This window comes from Canis aureus, chromosome 10 (assembly GCF_053574225.1).
Source record: "Canis aureus isolate CA01 chromosome 10, VMU_Caureus_v.1.0, whole genome shotgun sequence".
Classification (NCBI taxonomy): Eukaryota; Metazoa; Chordata; class Mammalia; order Carnivora; family Canidae; genus Canis; species Canis aureus.
The window spans coordinates 18,757,640-18,775,763 of record NC_135620.1 but is presented as its reverse complement, the minus strand read 5'-3'; the positions used below and the strand labels follow the sequence as shown (position 1 = coordinate 18,775,763).

The window sequence follows — 18,124 nt, the reverse complement described above, 5'->3', positions numbered from 1 at the left end:
CAAAGTTAATTATTTTCAGACCATGTGATTTCATATAACAGATACCCCAAGTCATTCCAGCTTGGTCTTTATATCTTTTCCCTTTCTTGATCTGTATAGTGCCCTATAAAACTGCCCAATGTTTTTAATACTTAAAAAATGATACATACTAGATACATCTTACTAACAACTTTCTTGAAAAGTAAAAGGTTCTTTCATTTTCTTTCTTTGGTACTTAATCTCAGTTCTTCTCTATCCCTATAGGCCATCCCTTTATGGAACAATGAAAGTACTAGTTTGTCAGCCAGGAGAAGGGAAAAGAAAAAGTTATACTTTTCTGTATCAGAAAGGCTCAGCTACCTTTTCTCTTAATGAAAAAAAAAATCTGTGATTCAGCGACATTTTATTAAACTGCATAAGATTTTTTTTTCTTCCCCATCCCCATCATGAGCCACACTCCTATTTCGCATCTCCGGAGGAAAAAATATATATTTTTACTTGACTTCACTGTAAGACTATTTCCTTCAGACTAGAGTCTTTTCTACCAACTTTACCCAGATGAAAAGATTCCTAACACAACTGTACACACACTTACACAAACCTGCAAACATATATGTATCACACATGTACACACACACACAAATTAATTACACCTTTCACTGTAGGTTACAGCAAATGACTGGTACCTTTTAGGTGCTAGGAATACAAAAAGATACAGTTCTTGCCGCTGTGTAACCTCCTACATAAAAGAAAAGATGTATTTTGTAAGTAAACCTATCTTGTAAAGATAGCCTTGCAACGCACTGAGACCAACGCCAAGCTAGAGGCGCATCCTCTAGAGGGCTGTGGGAGCACAGGGTGGGGCTGTGATGATGGTGATAGATAACAAGTCAGGGAAGCTCACCACAATGGACTGGTGACATTTGGGGTTGCTCCTAAATGTTAGACAGGAATTTATTAATCAGAGAAAAGAAAGAACAGAGGAGGCCACTGGGACACAGAGGCAACTGGAGTATGGTTAGAGGCACTGAGTGACCTGGCTTCAGAGATTGAACTCAGACCTGCAGGTAGTGTGGACCACTACAGGTTGGTTGGTTGGTTGGTTTTTAAGAAACAGCATGGTGTGACTCACTCACTAAAATTCTGCAAATATAAATGGAGAATGTAGGATGTGCCTGACACCGTACTAGACTGGGCTGTGCAGCAGTGACCTGGACAGATGGGTCATGTCTTCCCAGAGCTTACACTGTAATGTGGCTGGAACTATGTAACATTGACTCACTTAGGTAAAATAACTCACTGAATAAGCACTTCCAACGAAAAAAGGGGGGGGGGGCGCAAATATCGCTGGCAAGGAATCCTTACTTATCTCAAGGAGCCTTTCTGGGTTGAGGTGGGAATGATGAAATTCTCAACCCATGTCTGAGTCTCCCTGGTTCCATAGGCACAAGTTTTCAAGTGCATGTGTGTTTTAGAAAGACCCGCCTGCTGGCAGCACGCAGGGATGTGAGAAGGAAGCAGCAGTACCCTAGAAGGTTTATGGTAATCCACAGAGGAGGTGGAAGTGACAGGTCACAGGCTGCCTGCATTTGGAGTCGGGGAGGAATGAATTTGACTCAGGGATCCTAGGCTAACATCAGATGAGGAGCCCAGCTGAGGCTCTGACACCTGTAGGATATTGAACTGATCACATGTGACAGGTGGACATACACGCCACCCTAGGGATCAGCTGCAGGGAGCTGGAGTTCTCCTTGGGTGTCTGGGCTGCATGGTTGATTGAAACTGGATGGAATCTTTGACTTTTGAAGCAATAATAGTTTACTTTTAAAGGTTAAGTTACATATACACAATATATGCTACCTTGTTTCATATTAAGTGATCAATGGATAGCAGATTGTTGTAGTATGGACACGTTTATTTTCAAAGACTGAACAGTGAATTGATTTGCTTAAATTAATACATTCTCCTGCTCTTGTCCAGATATAAATGAATGTGATGAAGATCCCAACATCTGTCTCTTTGGTTCTTGCACCAATACTCCTGGGGGCTTCCAGTGCATCTGTCCCCCTGGATTCGTACTGTCTGATAATGGCCGGAGATGCTTTGGTAAGCATTGCAGTGACTTCTCTGTCATAATTTGCCCTTAGGAACTTGACAACTGGACAGTGAATACTATCCTGCTAGTGTTTGTTACTACAAAGTACATGAATATGGCAAATACATTATGTTAAAAATACAGGTCTCAAAACTGTATGTGCTGGACACTTTTACAGTACTTGGAATTTTTGGCTTTGTTTCCACATTTTCTTAATGTCACACTAAAAAATGACTATTTGTATGTATTTGCTTCTTATTATTGCTTCACTGTTCCATTTTTAATTGGTATAGATTTTTTTGTACACTGGTACATGAGTTGCTGTTAATGTGAATAGACTTACTGAAAGTTACATAAATGTTTTTGTTAGGCTATAACATGGCAATGGAAGAAGAGATACAGAAATCATCTTAATAGTGAACATAATTTCTCAGGTTTCTTAGGAATATTATAAAAACATTTTAAACATTTTAAATAATTACATAAAATTTTATAGACAGGTCAGTTTAAGTTGGCATGTGAAATCAGCAGTGGAGGGGCACCTGAGTGTCTCAGTGGTTGAGTGTCTGCCTTTAGTAAGCTCAGGTCATGTCCCGGGGTCCTGGGATCAAGTCTCATATCGGGCTCCCCACATGGAGCCTACTTCTCCCTCTGTGTCTGTGTGTCTCTCATGAATAAATAAATAAAACACTTTTTTAAAAAAATGAAGTAGTCTATCTTTTTAAATGACCAGTAAGGAGGCCTGTGATGCTTGCTTTCTTAACTAGATACCCGCCAGAGTTTCTGCTTCACAAACTTTGAAAACGGCAAGTGTTCTGTCCCTAAAGCTTTCAATACCACCAAGGCCAAGTGCTGCTGCAGTAAAATGCCAGGAGAGGGCTGGGGGGACCCCTGTGAGCTGTGCCCCAAAGATGACGAAGGTAAGAGCAACCCCATAAAATACCACTTTGTGCAGCTTGGGGCCTGATTGTTAGTCACTCTGGCTGTATACCTTAGAAATATTTTGAAGGTGAAATTCTTCCCTCATGTATAAACTGGAAAGTTCAGTGAGCAATGGAGTCTGAGGGACTCCACTCCACCTGCGTACTCAGCACGTGTGAGCGCAGGTAGTGTTGTTGGTACTTCAGTTCTGTCCCCTGAGGTTAGTATTACTGGCTTTTGAGAGGTATAGAGCAGGAGGGGATGAAAATTCTGTTCCCAGCTGCCACCAGAGTCCCATGTGGGGATCAAATCTCGGGCTGCCACCCTCAGAATCTTACATAAAATCACAAGGACCTGAGTCGGCCAAGGGCCCTTTGCAGGAGGAGACCAGGAGGCTCATGGGTCCTGGGTTAGAACAGCCAAGGGGTCAGGCGGCTCAGACCTGATCTCAGACCTGGTCTCCAGGTCCCAGGTAGCTCCTGTTTGTCCTGGGCAGAGATGGCTCTGGCTGTTCCTCGGGAAGTGAGCAAACGGCACCCTGGAAGGTGCTGTACAAGCTTGAGTAACCTTCTCTAAATGGGCTCAGGGCTGCTTTTGAAGTAAATCATAAAAATAAATTAAGACTCCTGTTAAAAGCAGCTTTGTAGATGAAAAATAAGGCTAAATTTCATGTATACCATTAATCAGTTCTGAAGTTCTCTGACAGCTGAGACTCTGCACTAATGGGGAATTTGTATTCTCTATAGTTGCATTCCAGGACTTGTGTCCTTACGGCCATGGAACTGTTCCGAGTCTTCATGATACTCGTGAAGGTGTGGTTTGATGTATTTTATTCTTATAATCTTTTTTTATATAAACAGATCATTGCACATGTATTCTATAAATCATATTTTACTATATAACATACAGTATGTTTTCCTTGTATATATACAGTATTATGTACCATATGTACTATATTTATCATGAGACTACATTGTATATGAAATACAGTATGTATTTATCTGATACAAAAAATGTTTACATGTTTTATAATTTTTAAGTCTCCCTTGAATAGATATACACAGATTTGACCTATCTTTTTATATTGAGGAAGTTAATGGATGATTCTATATTTTAGACGTCAACGAATGCCTTGAGAGCCCAGGCATTTGTTCAAATGGTCAGTGTATCAATACAGACGGGTCTTTTCGCTGTGAATGTCCAATGGGTTACAACCTGGATTACACTGGAGTACGCTGTGTGGGTGAGTGCTGACTCCACATTACACACTTTGAAGGTTCTGTTCCAGTTCTCTTTTCAACAAAAGTTCTCCAAAGGCACCCTGGATAGTGGTAGGTTTTACAGAGCCAGTATTATAAGTGCCTAATAACTGCTTTTTCTTCTCCAGTTTTATATTTTCCAGTAGATCTGGTTTATGTGAATATGGAGAGAGTTGCCCAACCTCTGCCTTCAACCAAATATTTAAACTTTGATTTGCCTAGAGCTTTGTTGCCAAAACCAGTAAGGGGAAATAGGTCCATTTTACTTTGACTTTCCACACTTGTTCTTGTAGCAGAAGACCACATCCCTCTATGGGTTTGTAATTTTTAGGGAAAACATGGCTGTCTGGGGACTCAGAGCAGGGTGCACTTGATCCTTTGAGCTCCTCTGCACAGAATAAAGTTCAGCCAGCCAGCCAAGGCCAGGGAGGGTGCAGAGTCAGGTAGGCCCAGGGATCCTGGAAAGTTCTGAGGGCTAGGTGGATATTCATGGGCATGTTTGTATTAAACTAAAACTACAAATTTGGGTGCACTGTTTTATTCTTTTCTCAGACACTGACGAATGTTCAATTGGCAATCCATGTGGGAATGGTACATGCACCAATGTTATTGGGAGTTTTGAATGCAATTGCAATGAAGGCTTTGAGCCAGGGCCCATGATGAATTGTGAAGGTAAGTGATATTTTTCTTAAATATTATTTTTTCTTGTTGTAGAAAAAGGTGGGGTTTTTTTTAATGTCTCAGCTTTTACTCCTAATGCTTTGACAGTCTACTGATGGTTATGTTCATCACAAATATCTGTTCCTTTACCCTGGTGAGCATAGTCCCAGTCACTGCCTTAAAGCCTTTGTCTGAGTTCGGCATTTTGGTCAGTTCAGAGTTGACATCTGTGGTGGCATTTTTCACTTGAAGTTGGGGTCACATTTTTTTTGCTTCTTGGCATGTTGGTTAGTTTTGGATTATACCATGGATGTTACGAGTGATATCTTCTGGAATCAGTTATGTTACTTCGAAGAATGTAGATGCTTTTGTCTTAGTATGCAGTTAACCAGGATGAACATAAAAGCAGAGTCGGGCCTGTGGAAGCCAGTGGCTCAGATTTCATTTTGTTCTGTAAGCCCCAGTGTGGCTAGCTTCTTTGATTTTGTCCTACACATGCATGGTTAAGTCAGCAACTTGAGCTTTTATATGAAAAAAGAAGAAGAAGAAGAAAGAAGAAAGAAGAAGGAAGAAGGAAGAAGAAGGAGAAGGAAGAAGGAAGAAGGAAGGAAGAAAGAAGAAGAAAGAAGAAGTGTCTCTATCTCTAGCCCTCTCCTGTCTGGGCTTCCCTCTCACTCTTGAGTAGCCTTGGTTGGCCCTAGCTCCCTCCCCTAATTGCTCTGGATAGAAGCTCAGGAAGTTTTTAGTGAAGATGTAGCTGCCAGGTGCTGCTGCTGCCAGGACTATGGCCATCCACAGGGTAATTTCAGAAAAACAAAAATAAACAAAAACACTAGTAACTTCTTTCCTGCTGGTGGTTTGCTGAGTTTCAACTCACTGCTGGAAACTACTTAGGGAGTTGATTTTGTATTTTATTTTTAGAGTTTATAGTTGCTATTTGTTGGAGGATGAGTTAGGATACCTACTTCTCCGTAGCAGTAGCGGCTTTCTCTATGTCAGCTGAGTGAACACATCGGTGTTTACATAAACAGACAACTAAAACTCTAGGCTCAGTATATGCCTGCCTTTTTCCTTGACCAGATATCAATGAGTGTGCCCAGAACCCACTGCTGTGCGCTTTCCGCTGCATGAATACCTTCGGGTCCTATGAATGCACATGCCCAATTGGCTATGCCCTCAGGGAAGACCAGAAGATGTGCAAAGGTAAGGCCATGGACAAGAGAGTAGTTAAAACTTTATTTGCCACACTGGAAATACATTTTAGTGATTTTATAGTTCTCTGCTTTCTTCTAGAGTTTGCAGAGGTATATCAGACAGCCCTGTGCTGGTAGATTTCCATACCTTAGGTGACAAGACACTGGATGGTCTGCCCAAGCAAATCAAAGATAAGACAAGTTGAAGAACCTACCATTGTCACACTTCTGGGCTCTTATTAAAGCAAAGACTGTCCTTTCCTGAACCTGTTTTCATTAGGCCCAATGCTGAAACTTGTATAAATTTACAGTATAGCCAGGAGTTGGAAAATCTTGGGCTCCTCCTTTATCCATCACACAGGAAAATTCTTAAGAGCCAGAAAATCAAAACTAAGACTTCAAATCCGAGACAGTAGCCTGCTGCTGAGAATTCCTTTTTTCCTATTAAAAATATTTTCTAGATCTGGATGAATGTGCTGAAGGGCTCCATGACTGTGAATCCAGAGGCATGATGTGCAAGAATCTGATCGGCACCTTCATGTGCATCTGCCCCCCCGGGATGACCCGACGTCCGGACGGAGAGGGCTGTGTTGGTAAGGCTCTCCAGGAGCATGGCTGTTTATCTAACACTTCTGCCTCAAGACAGGTTTACAGCACTATTCCCAAATCACCCTCACTTCAAGCCAACTATTTTTCTAGCTGTTTCAAGGGTGCTACAGCTGGATTTCTTCTCCTTTAGAGGCCATGCCAGCATAAGCATTTGGGATAATGCAGTGCCAATTGTGCCTGTCCTAGAATATATGCCTTCTTGGTGATCATAATTCTGTATCCTGTAAATCTAAAACACTTAATTTAGAAATAGGGAACAACTCCTTGAAACAATTCTGCTTGTTTAGCAAAGTAAAAGAATAAGTTAGTGTTCCCATTTTTTTATCATTTCATAAATGAGGAGAGGAAGAGGAGGATCATCTCTAGAGCCCTGTCACTAGTTGGACAGCCCTGTGACTTGGCCACATTGTTTTTAACATACTTGGACCTCAGTTAATTTATCTTTAGAGGGAGAAGGTAGGGCTGGATCTCTAAGATGACTTCAGGAATTTAAAATGTTAAGAGTTTTATGAGGTGTGCCACAGTCCATGCCATGTACAGCAACCACAGCCACTTTGCCTGTTTACCTCAGCACTTCTCAGGTAGAAACTGAGTCCCAGGAGTTTAACTGAATAAATGGGTGATGCGACTATGAACTGGTAAGGAAAAAACTGGAAGAAACAGGTGTGGTGGGAGGCACAGAAGAATAAAAATTGTTTTGACCAACTTAAACTGTGAGAAACGTATCAGCCTTTCAAGTGGTAACAGTAGATGCACAGATGTGTTCATGAGCCATGGCTATACATTGCTGGCAAACAGATCATCATTGAAAAGTCACAGGATTGGATGAGGACACCAGAAGAGTGTAGAACAGAAGCAGCAGTGACTGAGCTCTGAACACTCCAAAATCTAATGTGATTGAAAAGATTTAGAGTACTAAAAATAAGTGGCCAGCAAAATAAGAACTGCCCAGGTCAGTGTTGGATTGTGACCATTAAAAGGATGAATTATTCAGGCAGTTAGAGAGTGGCCACTTGTGTATAATGCTGCCGAGATATAGAGCAAGACATAGAGTCATTGGCGATTGGATTTGGTGATCTTTTCATCACCAATCATCAGGTAGATTAAAATCAAAACTGCAGGGGGATCCCTGGGTGGCTCAGTGGTTTAGTGTCTGCCTTCAGCCCAGGGCATGATCCTGGAGTCCCAGAATATCGTCCCGCATTAGGCTCCCTGCATAGAGCCTGCTTCTCTCTCTGCCTGTGTCTCTGCGCCTCTCTCTCTCTCTCTCTCTCTCTCTTTCTCTGTGTGTGTCTCTCATGAATAAATAAATAAAATCTTTAAAAAAATAAAATCAAAACTGCAATGAAGTGTCTCCTCACACCTGTTAGGATAATCATAAAAAAGACAAGAGATAACAGGTGTTGACAAGGGTATGGAGAAAAGGGAATCCTTGTGCACTGTGGCCTGATGGACTTTTGGTGGGAACATTAACTGCTAAGGCCTCTATGTATGGATTTTAGAGATTATTCAAGAAATTAAATATAGAACTACCATGTGATCCAGCAGTCCCACTTCTGGGTGTAGTTCCAAATGATACAAAAGCTTTATCTCAAAAATATACCTGAACTCCAATGTCGCTGTAGCATTATTGGCAAGAGCTGAGGTGTAGAAACATCCTCAGTGTGTATCAGTGCATGAGTAAATCAAGAAAATGTACACACACAGAGGATTTAGGGAAAATTGTCATTTGTAGTAACATAGGGATAAGCCCAAAGGGCATTATGCAAAGTGAAATAAGCCAGACAGAGAAAGATACTGCACAGTGGAATACTGCACAGATACTTACATGTGGAATCCAAAATAATAAACAAATTGAACTCATGGAAATAGAGTAGAAAAATGTTTGCCAGGGGCCTGAGGGTGGGGGAAATAGGGATAGGTTGGTAAAAGGAAACAGACTTCCAGTTCTAAGATAAATGAGGCCTAAGGATTTAATGTGTGATGTGGTGACTATAGCTGACAGTGCTGATCTGTGTAATAGAAATTTGCAAAGAGAACAGAGCTTAAATATGCTAACACAGAAAAAGGGTAGGTATGTGAGGTAATGGGTGTGTTAATTCACTCAATAAAGGAATCCTTTCATATAAAGCTGGAAATAAAATAGAACAAAAAAGGAGTTAGAGCACTGAGGAGAAGAAAGGAAAGAAAGAAAAAGAAAGAAAGAAAGAAAGAAAGAAAGAAAGAAAGAAAGAAAGAAAGAAAGAAAGAAAGAAAGAAAGAAAGAGAGAGAAAGAGAAAGAAAGAAAGAAAGAAAGAAAGAAAGAAAGAAAGAAAGAAAGAAAGAAAGAAGAGAGAAGAGGAAGGAAGGAAGAAATTTTTCCCAAAGGGAAAGACAAGGTACTAGTTAGAAGTATGTTATTAAAAGAGATTGTTTTTTAAGATGGAAATTATGAGAAAATGTGTGTTGAGAGAATAACTCATTGAAAAAGGAGAATTGTGAATTCTTAGAAGGAAATACCAAGTACAAGTACAAAGACTGGCCTTTGAGAAAAATCAGAGAATCTTTAGCTGTTGAAAAAGACCAGAGGTGGAAGGTGAGGGCCACACAGGTGGTTGGTAGTGGAGAGATGGAGGAGTTCTTGTCTCTGCGCAGGAGTCATTTTAGAAAATGGGAGCATGGATATATGAGGAAATATAGTAAGATTGTCAAAGGGGTATTAGCTCCCATTTGAGATTTGAATCATGAGTTAAAGTGAGACCTGTCCTTGGTTGCGGGTTTGTCTCTAGAGTGTCATGCTGTGCCGGATTGGACACAGAGTAGACGGGAGTTCAGTGCATGAAGGGGACAATGCTATGGTCACTAACTGGTAGTCCCAATGTGATCACGAAATTTTCAAAGGATAAAGAAAAAGGATAAAGCATGGGATGCTAAAAATGAAAATTCCATAGGCGGTGCAACATCACACAAAGACACACCCTAGTGAAGTTACAAATTTCAACAACAGAAAAAAGAAAAAAATTGTCGGAAGAGAATTCTGTTGGCTTTAGGCAACTGGGCAGAAAAGGAAAAGATCTACGAGGTAGTAGAGAGTCCAGCTACTTTCTTTAAGTTCTCACACTAATTCTCACAACAGTGGTAGGAGAGCAAAAGCAATCTAAAATTTTGAGCCCTATCTAGCCATCTCTCAAGTATAAAAGCTCTATTATCCATTATCGGACATGGAGGGACTCATTCACTATGTCCAACAAGACTTCTTTAAAAAGAAATAATTCAGACAATGAAAATGCAAATCAAAATAAAGGTGAGCAAAATCAGGGAAAGCATTAGATCAAGAAAGCAGACCTTGAACCCGCAGATTATAGAAATAACAGACACTGTGTGGTTTTTTAAATCCGTAATTTAGCTCAATCTTTTTGTATATACTTTAAAATTTCTATGATAAGCATTTTCTTCCTATAAAGGAAGGAAAATTTCACCAAAACACATCATGGTGAATTTTAGGACACTGAGAGCAAAGTGAAAACCCTTAAAGCTTCCAGAGAGGAAAAACTAGATTTCCTGCAAATGAATAGTAACAGTGGGTGACAGAAAACAATGGAGCAATACTTTCTAAACATTCTAAGGGAAAATAATTTTGAACTGAAATTCTATACTCAATCTAATAAGAAAATTTTAAAAAGACCTTGACAAATATATTTTAGAGAATTTGTCACCCAGACAGCCTCTCTGAAATGATTGCCAAACTAGATACTCCAATATGTTTTTATTAATCTAAGAAGATGGAATACTATACATGAAGCAATGGTAAGTCAAGGAACCAGGAAACCTCATTATTTGGTTTAGATAGATACTGATGGCGCAATAAAAAAAAAGATTTAACAAACCAAAATTTCTAGATCACATCAGCATGGCAGGTGGGCACCAGAGAGAGCAGAAAGAAATCATGCCAGAAACTTTTGAAACTTGCTGACATCAGTACAGAAGTATCCATTACGAATATGTGTTGAAGTTGTTTCATGGTTACCACTGAAAGCATAGAAAAAAAGATTTAAATGTCCAGACGTGAGATGGGGACAAGAAGAGAGCAAAGAAATATAGGCTACTCTAAGAAATATTGAGAGGAGAGGGCAAGAGCACAGTAGATATAAAACAAAATAAAATGGCAGGTAAGCATCCAAACATAACAGCAGACAGTATAGATAGGAATAAACTGCTGGTTAAAAGGTAGACATACTTTTTAAAACTTCTTTTAAATCCAATTTGGTGCTTTTCATAAGAAAGGTATCAAATCAAAATGTGAGATAGATCAACAATAAAGGGATGGAACAAAACACTGGAGAGTAAATACTGATTAAAAAAAAAAACACAAGCAAAATATCAACAGATTAAAGATTAAAAATTAAGGGACACCTGGGTAGCTCAGCAGTTGAGCATCTGCCTTCGGCTGAGGGTGTGATCCCGGGGTCTTGGGATCCAGTCCTACAGTGGGGTCCCTCTGAGGAGCCTGCTTCTCCCTTTGCCTATGTCTCCACCTCTCTCTGTGTGTTTCTCATGAATGAATGAATGAATGAATGAATGAATGAATAAACTTTTTTAAAAGATTAAAAAATATAAAGATGAAAGCAGTTTATCAAAAATATCTCATTATCATGAGCTACCTTATGTTCATAATAGCATAGCTTCAAAAAAAAAGCTATAAGCAAAATGTACAGAATATCAAAACACAGTAAGAACAAAATGGGATTTTAATAAAGCAGTTTGGCCCTAATTCATCACTAACAAAAAGGCAGCACTACTTAAATTCCTTCTGCCATCCGTGGCCCTCGCGTACCACACTGCTCCTGTGATTTTTATTCAGAACTCCTCTGGAAGCTTGCCCTGCATCCCTGCCTGTGTAGCATTGACCCTACTCTCCACCCGCCCCCAACACCTTCCCTTGCTCTGCTCCCAGCTCCTCTGTCCTATCACTTCACCAGCACACTCTTCCCCCAAGTTCTTTCCCACTTTGGCTGGTGTCTCAGGGCAACTTTATGTCCTGTGGAGGCCAGTATTTCATACACCACCACCCCCCTTCCCCACAAGGGCTGAGGAGCAGAAAAGAAACATAGTTGAGAGAGAACCCACCTGGAAGGATGGAGTTTATTTTATTTTTTTTAATTTTATTTATTCATGAGAGACACAGAGAGGCAGAGACAGACAGAGGGAGAAGCAGGCTCCATGCAGGGAGCCTGACGTGGGACCCGATCCTGGGTCTCCAGGATCACACCCCGGGCTGAGGGCAGGCTAAACCGCTGCGCCACCCGGGCTGCCCAGGATGGAGTTTAAAAGGAAATCCATACTCACATATGACTAGTTTTAATCCATCTGATTACTATTTTGGTGAGGAAGTTTTAAATAAGATACAACCCACTAGAGGATAATGTGTAAATGGCAATTTTGTAGTCTGCTCATCATTCACCCTGTTTGTTTTCCCCAAGATGAAAATGAATGCAGGACCAAGCCTGGAATTTGTGAGAACGGGCGCTGCGTTAACACCATCGGGAGCTACAGATGTGAGTGTAACGAGGGATTTCAGTCAAGCTCCTCAGGCACCGAATGCCTAGGTAAGGGACATCTCAGGGTGTTTTACTTAGTAAATAAGACATCTCTTTTATGACATCATCACAGAAGAACTCCACATACATATGCTTATCTGCTAAAAAAAAAAAAAAATTCCCCCAACCTGAGTAATCCATACACTTCTCCCTAAAGGTACACATCTATTAATATGATGTATTTCTGCGTGTGTGAGTTGTATGCACATCTATGTGTAATGTAAATAGCCATCTTTAATAGTCTTTCCAAAATTAAGATTAATTAAGCCCCGTGGAAAGAGTGACTTTAGTAAAACTTACATAAGGGGATGATTTAATTCCAAAAGAAAATATTTGCTGTGTGAGGTAAGCTTTGCTGTATTAGTAATATTAAAGCACATGCCACATTTCAAAAATGCAGTGAAGGTTAGTTTTTATTTTATGTTTTACAAAATATTTTCTTATGGAAAATATAAATCTCAGCCATTATGTTGTATATTAATGCTAAAATGCATACATTATAAACCATTTCAGTTCATTATGAGCAGGTGTAAAAGTATGGAGTAGTAAAATTTAAGGCAAACAGAGAAATAAGAGCACTCATCGCTTGATTTGATATAAAATAGCATGTTTCAGCGAGGTCAGATTTTTTCTCCAAATGATGTCATTGCATTAAATCCTAGGAAACTGTTAGTCTGGAAAATAAATTGTGTTTACTGGTGTCTCCAATCTAGATCCTTACTAACCAGACTTTCCAGCAACAGAAAAAGATAACCTACATAGTGTAATGTACTTTTCTGTTCATGTTAGTAAGGGTTCACTGGGACAGTTCATGAAACCATATTAAAGATTTATTTGCCTACTTACATCAGAGAAATTCCTCTCTTTATACTAAAAAAAAAAAAAAATCTGCTTAGTCCAAATGTTTGAACAATCCTTTATATGCAGAAAAGACAAGATTGGATTGAATATGTACCAAGATTATAACATCATCTAGGATTTGCTTTTCAGAAACAAATTCTGATGCTCATATGCTTATTTAAAAAGAAATAATTTAATTTGATTTTTATTTTGTGTTCTACAGGAATGGTAGTTTACTACTATCAGTTGCTGATGGGTTGAAGAAAAAGAAACAAATCTATTTCTTTTTTTGTTTGTTTCTAAATTTTTTTTCTATTTTTTTTTATTGGAGTTCAGTTTGCCAACATACAGCATATCACCCAGTGCTCCATCTATTTCTTAAGCACAGTATCGTTTTTTGTTGAATTTAATAGATTCTCTGTAGTAAAAGAACACACTGTGGACTCATTCTCCAACTTTATAATCGTGAAGCTATCTTAAACAGTGTGGTTATTCATATACAAGAACACTTATCTTTGAAAAACTTTTTGCCAGGAAGAAAAACATTGACTATCCTGTTTTATTTGAAGGTGAAGATGAAGTGTCGGTTCCGTGTCATTGATGCTTATTACCTACATTGTTATTTCAGACAATCGACAGGGACTCTGCTTTGCAGAGGTATTGCAGACAATGTGTCAGATGGCGTCCAGCAGCCGCAATCTTGTCACCAAGTCAGAATGCTGCTGTGATGGGGGACGAGGCTGGGGTCACCAGTGTGAGCTTTGCCCACTTCCTGGAACTGCCCAGTACAAAAAAATATGTCCTCATGGCCCAGGATATACCACCGATGGAAGAGGTACGGAGCTGAGGAAATTTGTGCACATTTTCGGTACAGTGGATTGATTCCGATTAATTTAAAGGAAAAGTGAAAAATTGATATGATAGCTAAAATATTTGTTAGTATATGTGCTTGTATGTGCTTTTTGCTAATGATTAAGAGATGTTAAAAGATGTACTCTTCATACTGAATCTAAGAGGTAGAATTTCTTAGGAAGCTGAAGCACAAAGTTTAGGTGACAGTAAGTCATTTTCCTGATATCACACCCTTTCTAAGGTTTGGACTTAGGAGTGGAACATACCTGTCTGACCCCAAAGGCCATGCCTGTAACCCCCAAACTATACTTGCTTTATTTAAATAAGTGTTGCTCATTTGAGTGTACACAGGGACTAAGTCTGTTTGCCACATATTTACAAAGCAGCAGGTCTCAGAATTGGTTAGCAGTTTCCAGGTTTTTTTTTTTTTTTTTTTCCTCCCTGAGTCCATTCCTCATTTAAGGAATTTCTATCAATCTAAAGACTAACTTGGAGGAAATTCTAGCCTCTGATCTATTATTTCTCTTTGTTTCAGGCTTTTTTTTTTTTTTTAAACCACTTGATAGACTAGTGTCCTGAAAAAAAAATACCATTTTCTTCCATTACTGTACAGACTATTGGCCCTGGGCCCGATTACTCTGCTAATGAAACCCTTTCTTCAGAAAGTCTAATCCAAGTGTGGATGTGAGGTCCAGGCGTGGGAAATCACCACAAATCCCAGATTAGTTGGACTTCAGAGAGGTAGCTTTCTACATCCCGCCAAAATAATTCATACTTAGATTGTAAAATGAGTAGACTGCAGCAGGGCTTTCAACAGAGACTCCATTTATTTGCCTCTTCCAACCGCTGCAGAATATTCTTGCTTTCCTTTGCTGTTCCCATTCACCAGAATGATGAAAAGGTACTGGAGCGCTGTGGTGACTGTTGGTTGCTAGTTATTTCACGTCAGCTCTGTTGTTTCTCTTAGGCTCTGAGCAGTTTTCTCCTTGCATATATATATATATTAACTTGTGTATTTGTTTTTATTTGGGTTCTTTTTTCCCATCCACAGATATTGATGAATGTAAGGTGATGCCAAACCTCTGCACCAGTGGTCAGTGCATCAATACCATGGGCTCATTCCGCTGCTTCTGCAAGGTTGGCTACACGACAGACATCAGCGGCACCTCGTGTGTAGGTAAGGCAAGGCGTCTGTCCGTCTGGGGCGAGGGTGACTACTGTTTCCTACCAGTCGCTGCTGGCAACACAGTAGGTGTACCCATAGAGAGTTGGCATGTACCTTTCCTACAGTCATGCTGTGGCTCTCAGTAATGCAGTTCCTGATGCCATACTCACTGTCCTTGTGACACACAACTCTTCATCAGTAAGTGTTCAGTCAGGGAAGCAGAAAAAGTTTTTTTAAAAAACCATTATTTCACCATTTTATATTTTAATTTAAAATTATAGGTGCACCTTGTCTAGTTCTTGATGATGAAAGAAAAGGGCTTCTGATAATGAGCATGTGTTTTAGCATACGTACAGAGCGCGCATTGTGCTTGCTCCTTGTTGCTGGTTTTTTGCATAAAACCTATGACTTAAGCCTCATGTGAAAATTACCAGTTGCAAAGCAGTGTCTGTACAGAAACCACCTACATTTTTACAGTCTCTTTTTCTAATCTGATCTTTTACCATCTCACCCACACTATTGCTACACCAGTCGAGGGCAGGGAGTGGGAGGCTTGCTTCTAATGAGTCTTTCCAAAGCATTTGACAGAATTTTCAGTGAAGGAGAAAAGCCTCTTCTCCTCCATATTTAATCCACTTGCATGTTATTCCATCAAAGTATCTATTGTAATAAATGCCCCTGACATGAAAAGGTTCATAGAAACCAAACTGATCCTGAGTAAGCATCGACGCACTTGGTTGGGCAAGAGAGCACACGATCATGAGCTTCCAGCATTCTGGGGGCATCAGTCAGTATGTTTTATGAGGAAATGAGGATGGTCTGCTGTCCATCAGTCCCAGCAGAAAAAAGGTAGCCTATTCAAGGGAGGATGATTTCAGGACAGTTGTTTTGGTTAAAGATGTGAACAGAGCATGTAGAATCCATGAGGCATGGTGCCATATCTGGGCCACAAGAAAAGAGGGAGATGTTTCTGAACCTGGAAGGAGAAAGTTGTGCACAGAGGGCCGCTTTGACAGATGCTGTGACCTGTGATCCAGTGACCCAGAGCCCAAGCCATCTTGCAGAGAGGGAGTGGAAGTTGGAGGACAAGGGGAAGGAGAGCCTTCTGGTGGTGTGCATGCCATCCAGCTGCCGGGACCCAAGAGCAGGGTGCGCCTGGGTGAGGCTCTGGCTCTGGAGTGGCAAGCCTCAGGTCCCCATGGTGCTCGGCATGTCAGCTAACAACTGAAAAGAACGTCTTCATATCCATGTGTCAGAGGAAAGAAACTCTTACTTGTAAGAGAATGATCCTTGAGCTGTAAACCCAAGTACATAATTCTAAAGAAGGCAGTAGATTTTTTTTTGAAACTGGACAGTTGTCTATATGCTACCTTTACCCAAGAACCCTAGATCGATCTACAGAGTAAACCAATATGTTATTTTCAAGAAAACTGTTCTGGGCATCTTTTCTCCTTAGCTCTTCTTCCATTTTAAGTTGAAGAAGAAAGGAAATAGGTGAAGTAAGGATGTAGAGGGAAGAAAGAGGCCAGTTGTTCCTTGAAACTAGGAATTTACTCTTGACATCACTTTCACTTAGATCTTGACGAATGTTCCCAGTCCCCGAAACCATGCAACTTCATCTGCAAGAACACCGAGGGGAGTTACCAGTGCTCGTGTCCTCGGGGCTATGTCCTACAAGAGGATGCAAAGACGTGCAAAGGTGAGGGTAGCGTCCCCAGCATTTCTGACCCTTTGTCTCTCCTTTCAGATCCAAATTCAGCTGGTCAGGGACTGGTTCACCTGCACTGCCTTCATGAAAGCCTGTCTTCCTAGGGGCCACTTTATGAGTTACAGAAAATTTTTCCAGAGGACACATTTTAGGAGGAAGGGAGAATTAAAGCCCTAATTAGATCTGCTTGCTTCTTAGAGCAGACCACGCAAATGGATAATTAAATGAAATTAAAGCCAAAAATATTGGTGAGGGAAGAGATTGAAACAAGCACCTAAAATAAGATTTCTTTTGCTGCTTATCTAGGATTTTATTTCCTCTCAATTATCTTTATTACACATTTACTGCAGAAGATTGAAAATGCATGGGTGAATTTTTTTGGCATAGGTAGTATTAAAAGTAATTATCAAACTAAATTAGACAATTACTATCGCTCCAGTGCTATACTCATGCATTCAGTTTTATTGTAAACCTCGCCTGTGTGAAATGAATGGATTGAGGAAATTCCTAACTGATTAAATTTTTGAAATACAAGTTATTCTTAAGAAGATGAAATTTTATTTCCAAGGAGAAAATAATAATAATTATAGCAAGCAGTACTGTTCTCTTAGATCTATGTAGTGAACCATTATGAGTCAATTTAATTTTTCATGTTATTAGGAGTGCAATAGTGTGTGTTTAAGCTTTAAAATAATGAATTAGTGTTATATATATCTTATATTGCTTTGTACATTTAAATATATTATCCCATATTAAGTTTTAATCTAACCAAAATCACATTTCAAGTTTTCTATTAGTATAGTCCAAATATAAATTCAGTTTATCACCAGGATTACAGATGCTGTATTTTTGCTTTCTCTGATATTTATCACAGTGTTTTCATTTGGATCCTGAGAGCCTGACTCTATGCTTGTTTTCAGACTTTCATCAATTTCCAGCTTCTGTTTTATTTTTATTTAAGGAGTAAGTGACAAGGCATGTACTAAACTGTGCACTAAATACAACAACTATAACCTTGGGATATTCACTTTGAGAATAGTTCACAGAAACCACCATGGCTCATCCATTCAGTTTCTTATTTTAAGAAAACTTTGTGTTACATATCACCTTAGCCATCCTATCTGAGTTGCCCATAATATCGATGCTGCTTAAGTCTGTGAAAAAGAAATTACTTTCATATGCCTGTGAAGTCTGTCTGTAAAGCTTCCAGCAAAATTCAACAAAACTCCTGAATAGAACATATACACATCGTGTAGCTTCATAAGA

At 39.7% G+C, this 18,124-nt stretch overlaps 1 protein-coding gene across 1 annotated transcript in view; it reads left to right on the top strand.

The window, feature by feature from the left end:
• Nucleotides 1-18,124, top strand: part of FBN2 (fibrillin 2) — a 242,819-nt gene that overhangs the window by 211,071 nt on the left and 13,624 nt on the right. Inside the window, exons 49-59 of the mRNA XM_077911529.1 lie at nt 1,960-2,085; nt 2,842-2,994; nt 3,742-3,807; nt 4,113-4,238; nt 4,807-4,926; nt 5,995-6,117; nt 6,569-6,700; nt 12,177-12,302; nt 13,762-13,968; nt 15,037-15,162; nt 16,727-16,849. Coding sequence (XP_077767655.1) covers nt 1,960-2,085; nt 2,842-2,994; nt 3,742-3,807; nt 4,113-4,238; nt 4,807-4,926; nt 5,995-6,117; nt 6,569-6,700; nt 12,177-12,302; nt 13,762-13,968; nt 15,037-15,162; nt 16,727-16,849 — 1,428 coding nt within the window. The remainder of the gene's footprint in view (nt 1-1,959; nt 2,086-2,841; nt 2,995-3,741; nt 3,808-4,112; nt 4,239-4,806; nt 4,927-5,994; nt 6,118-6,568; nt 6,701-12,176; nt 12,303-13,761; nt 13,969-15,036; nt 15,163-16,726; nt 16,850-18,124) is intronic.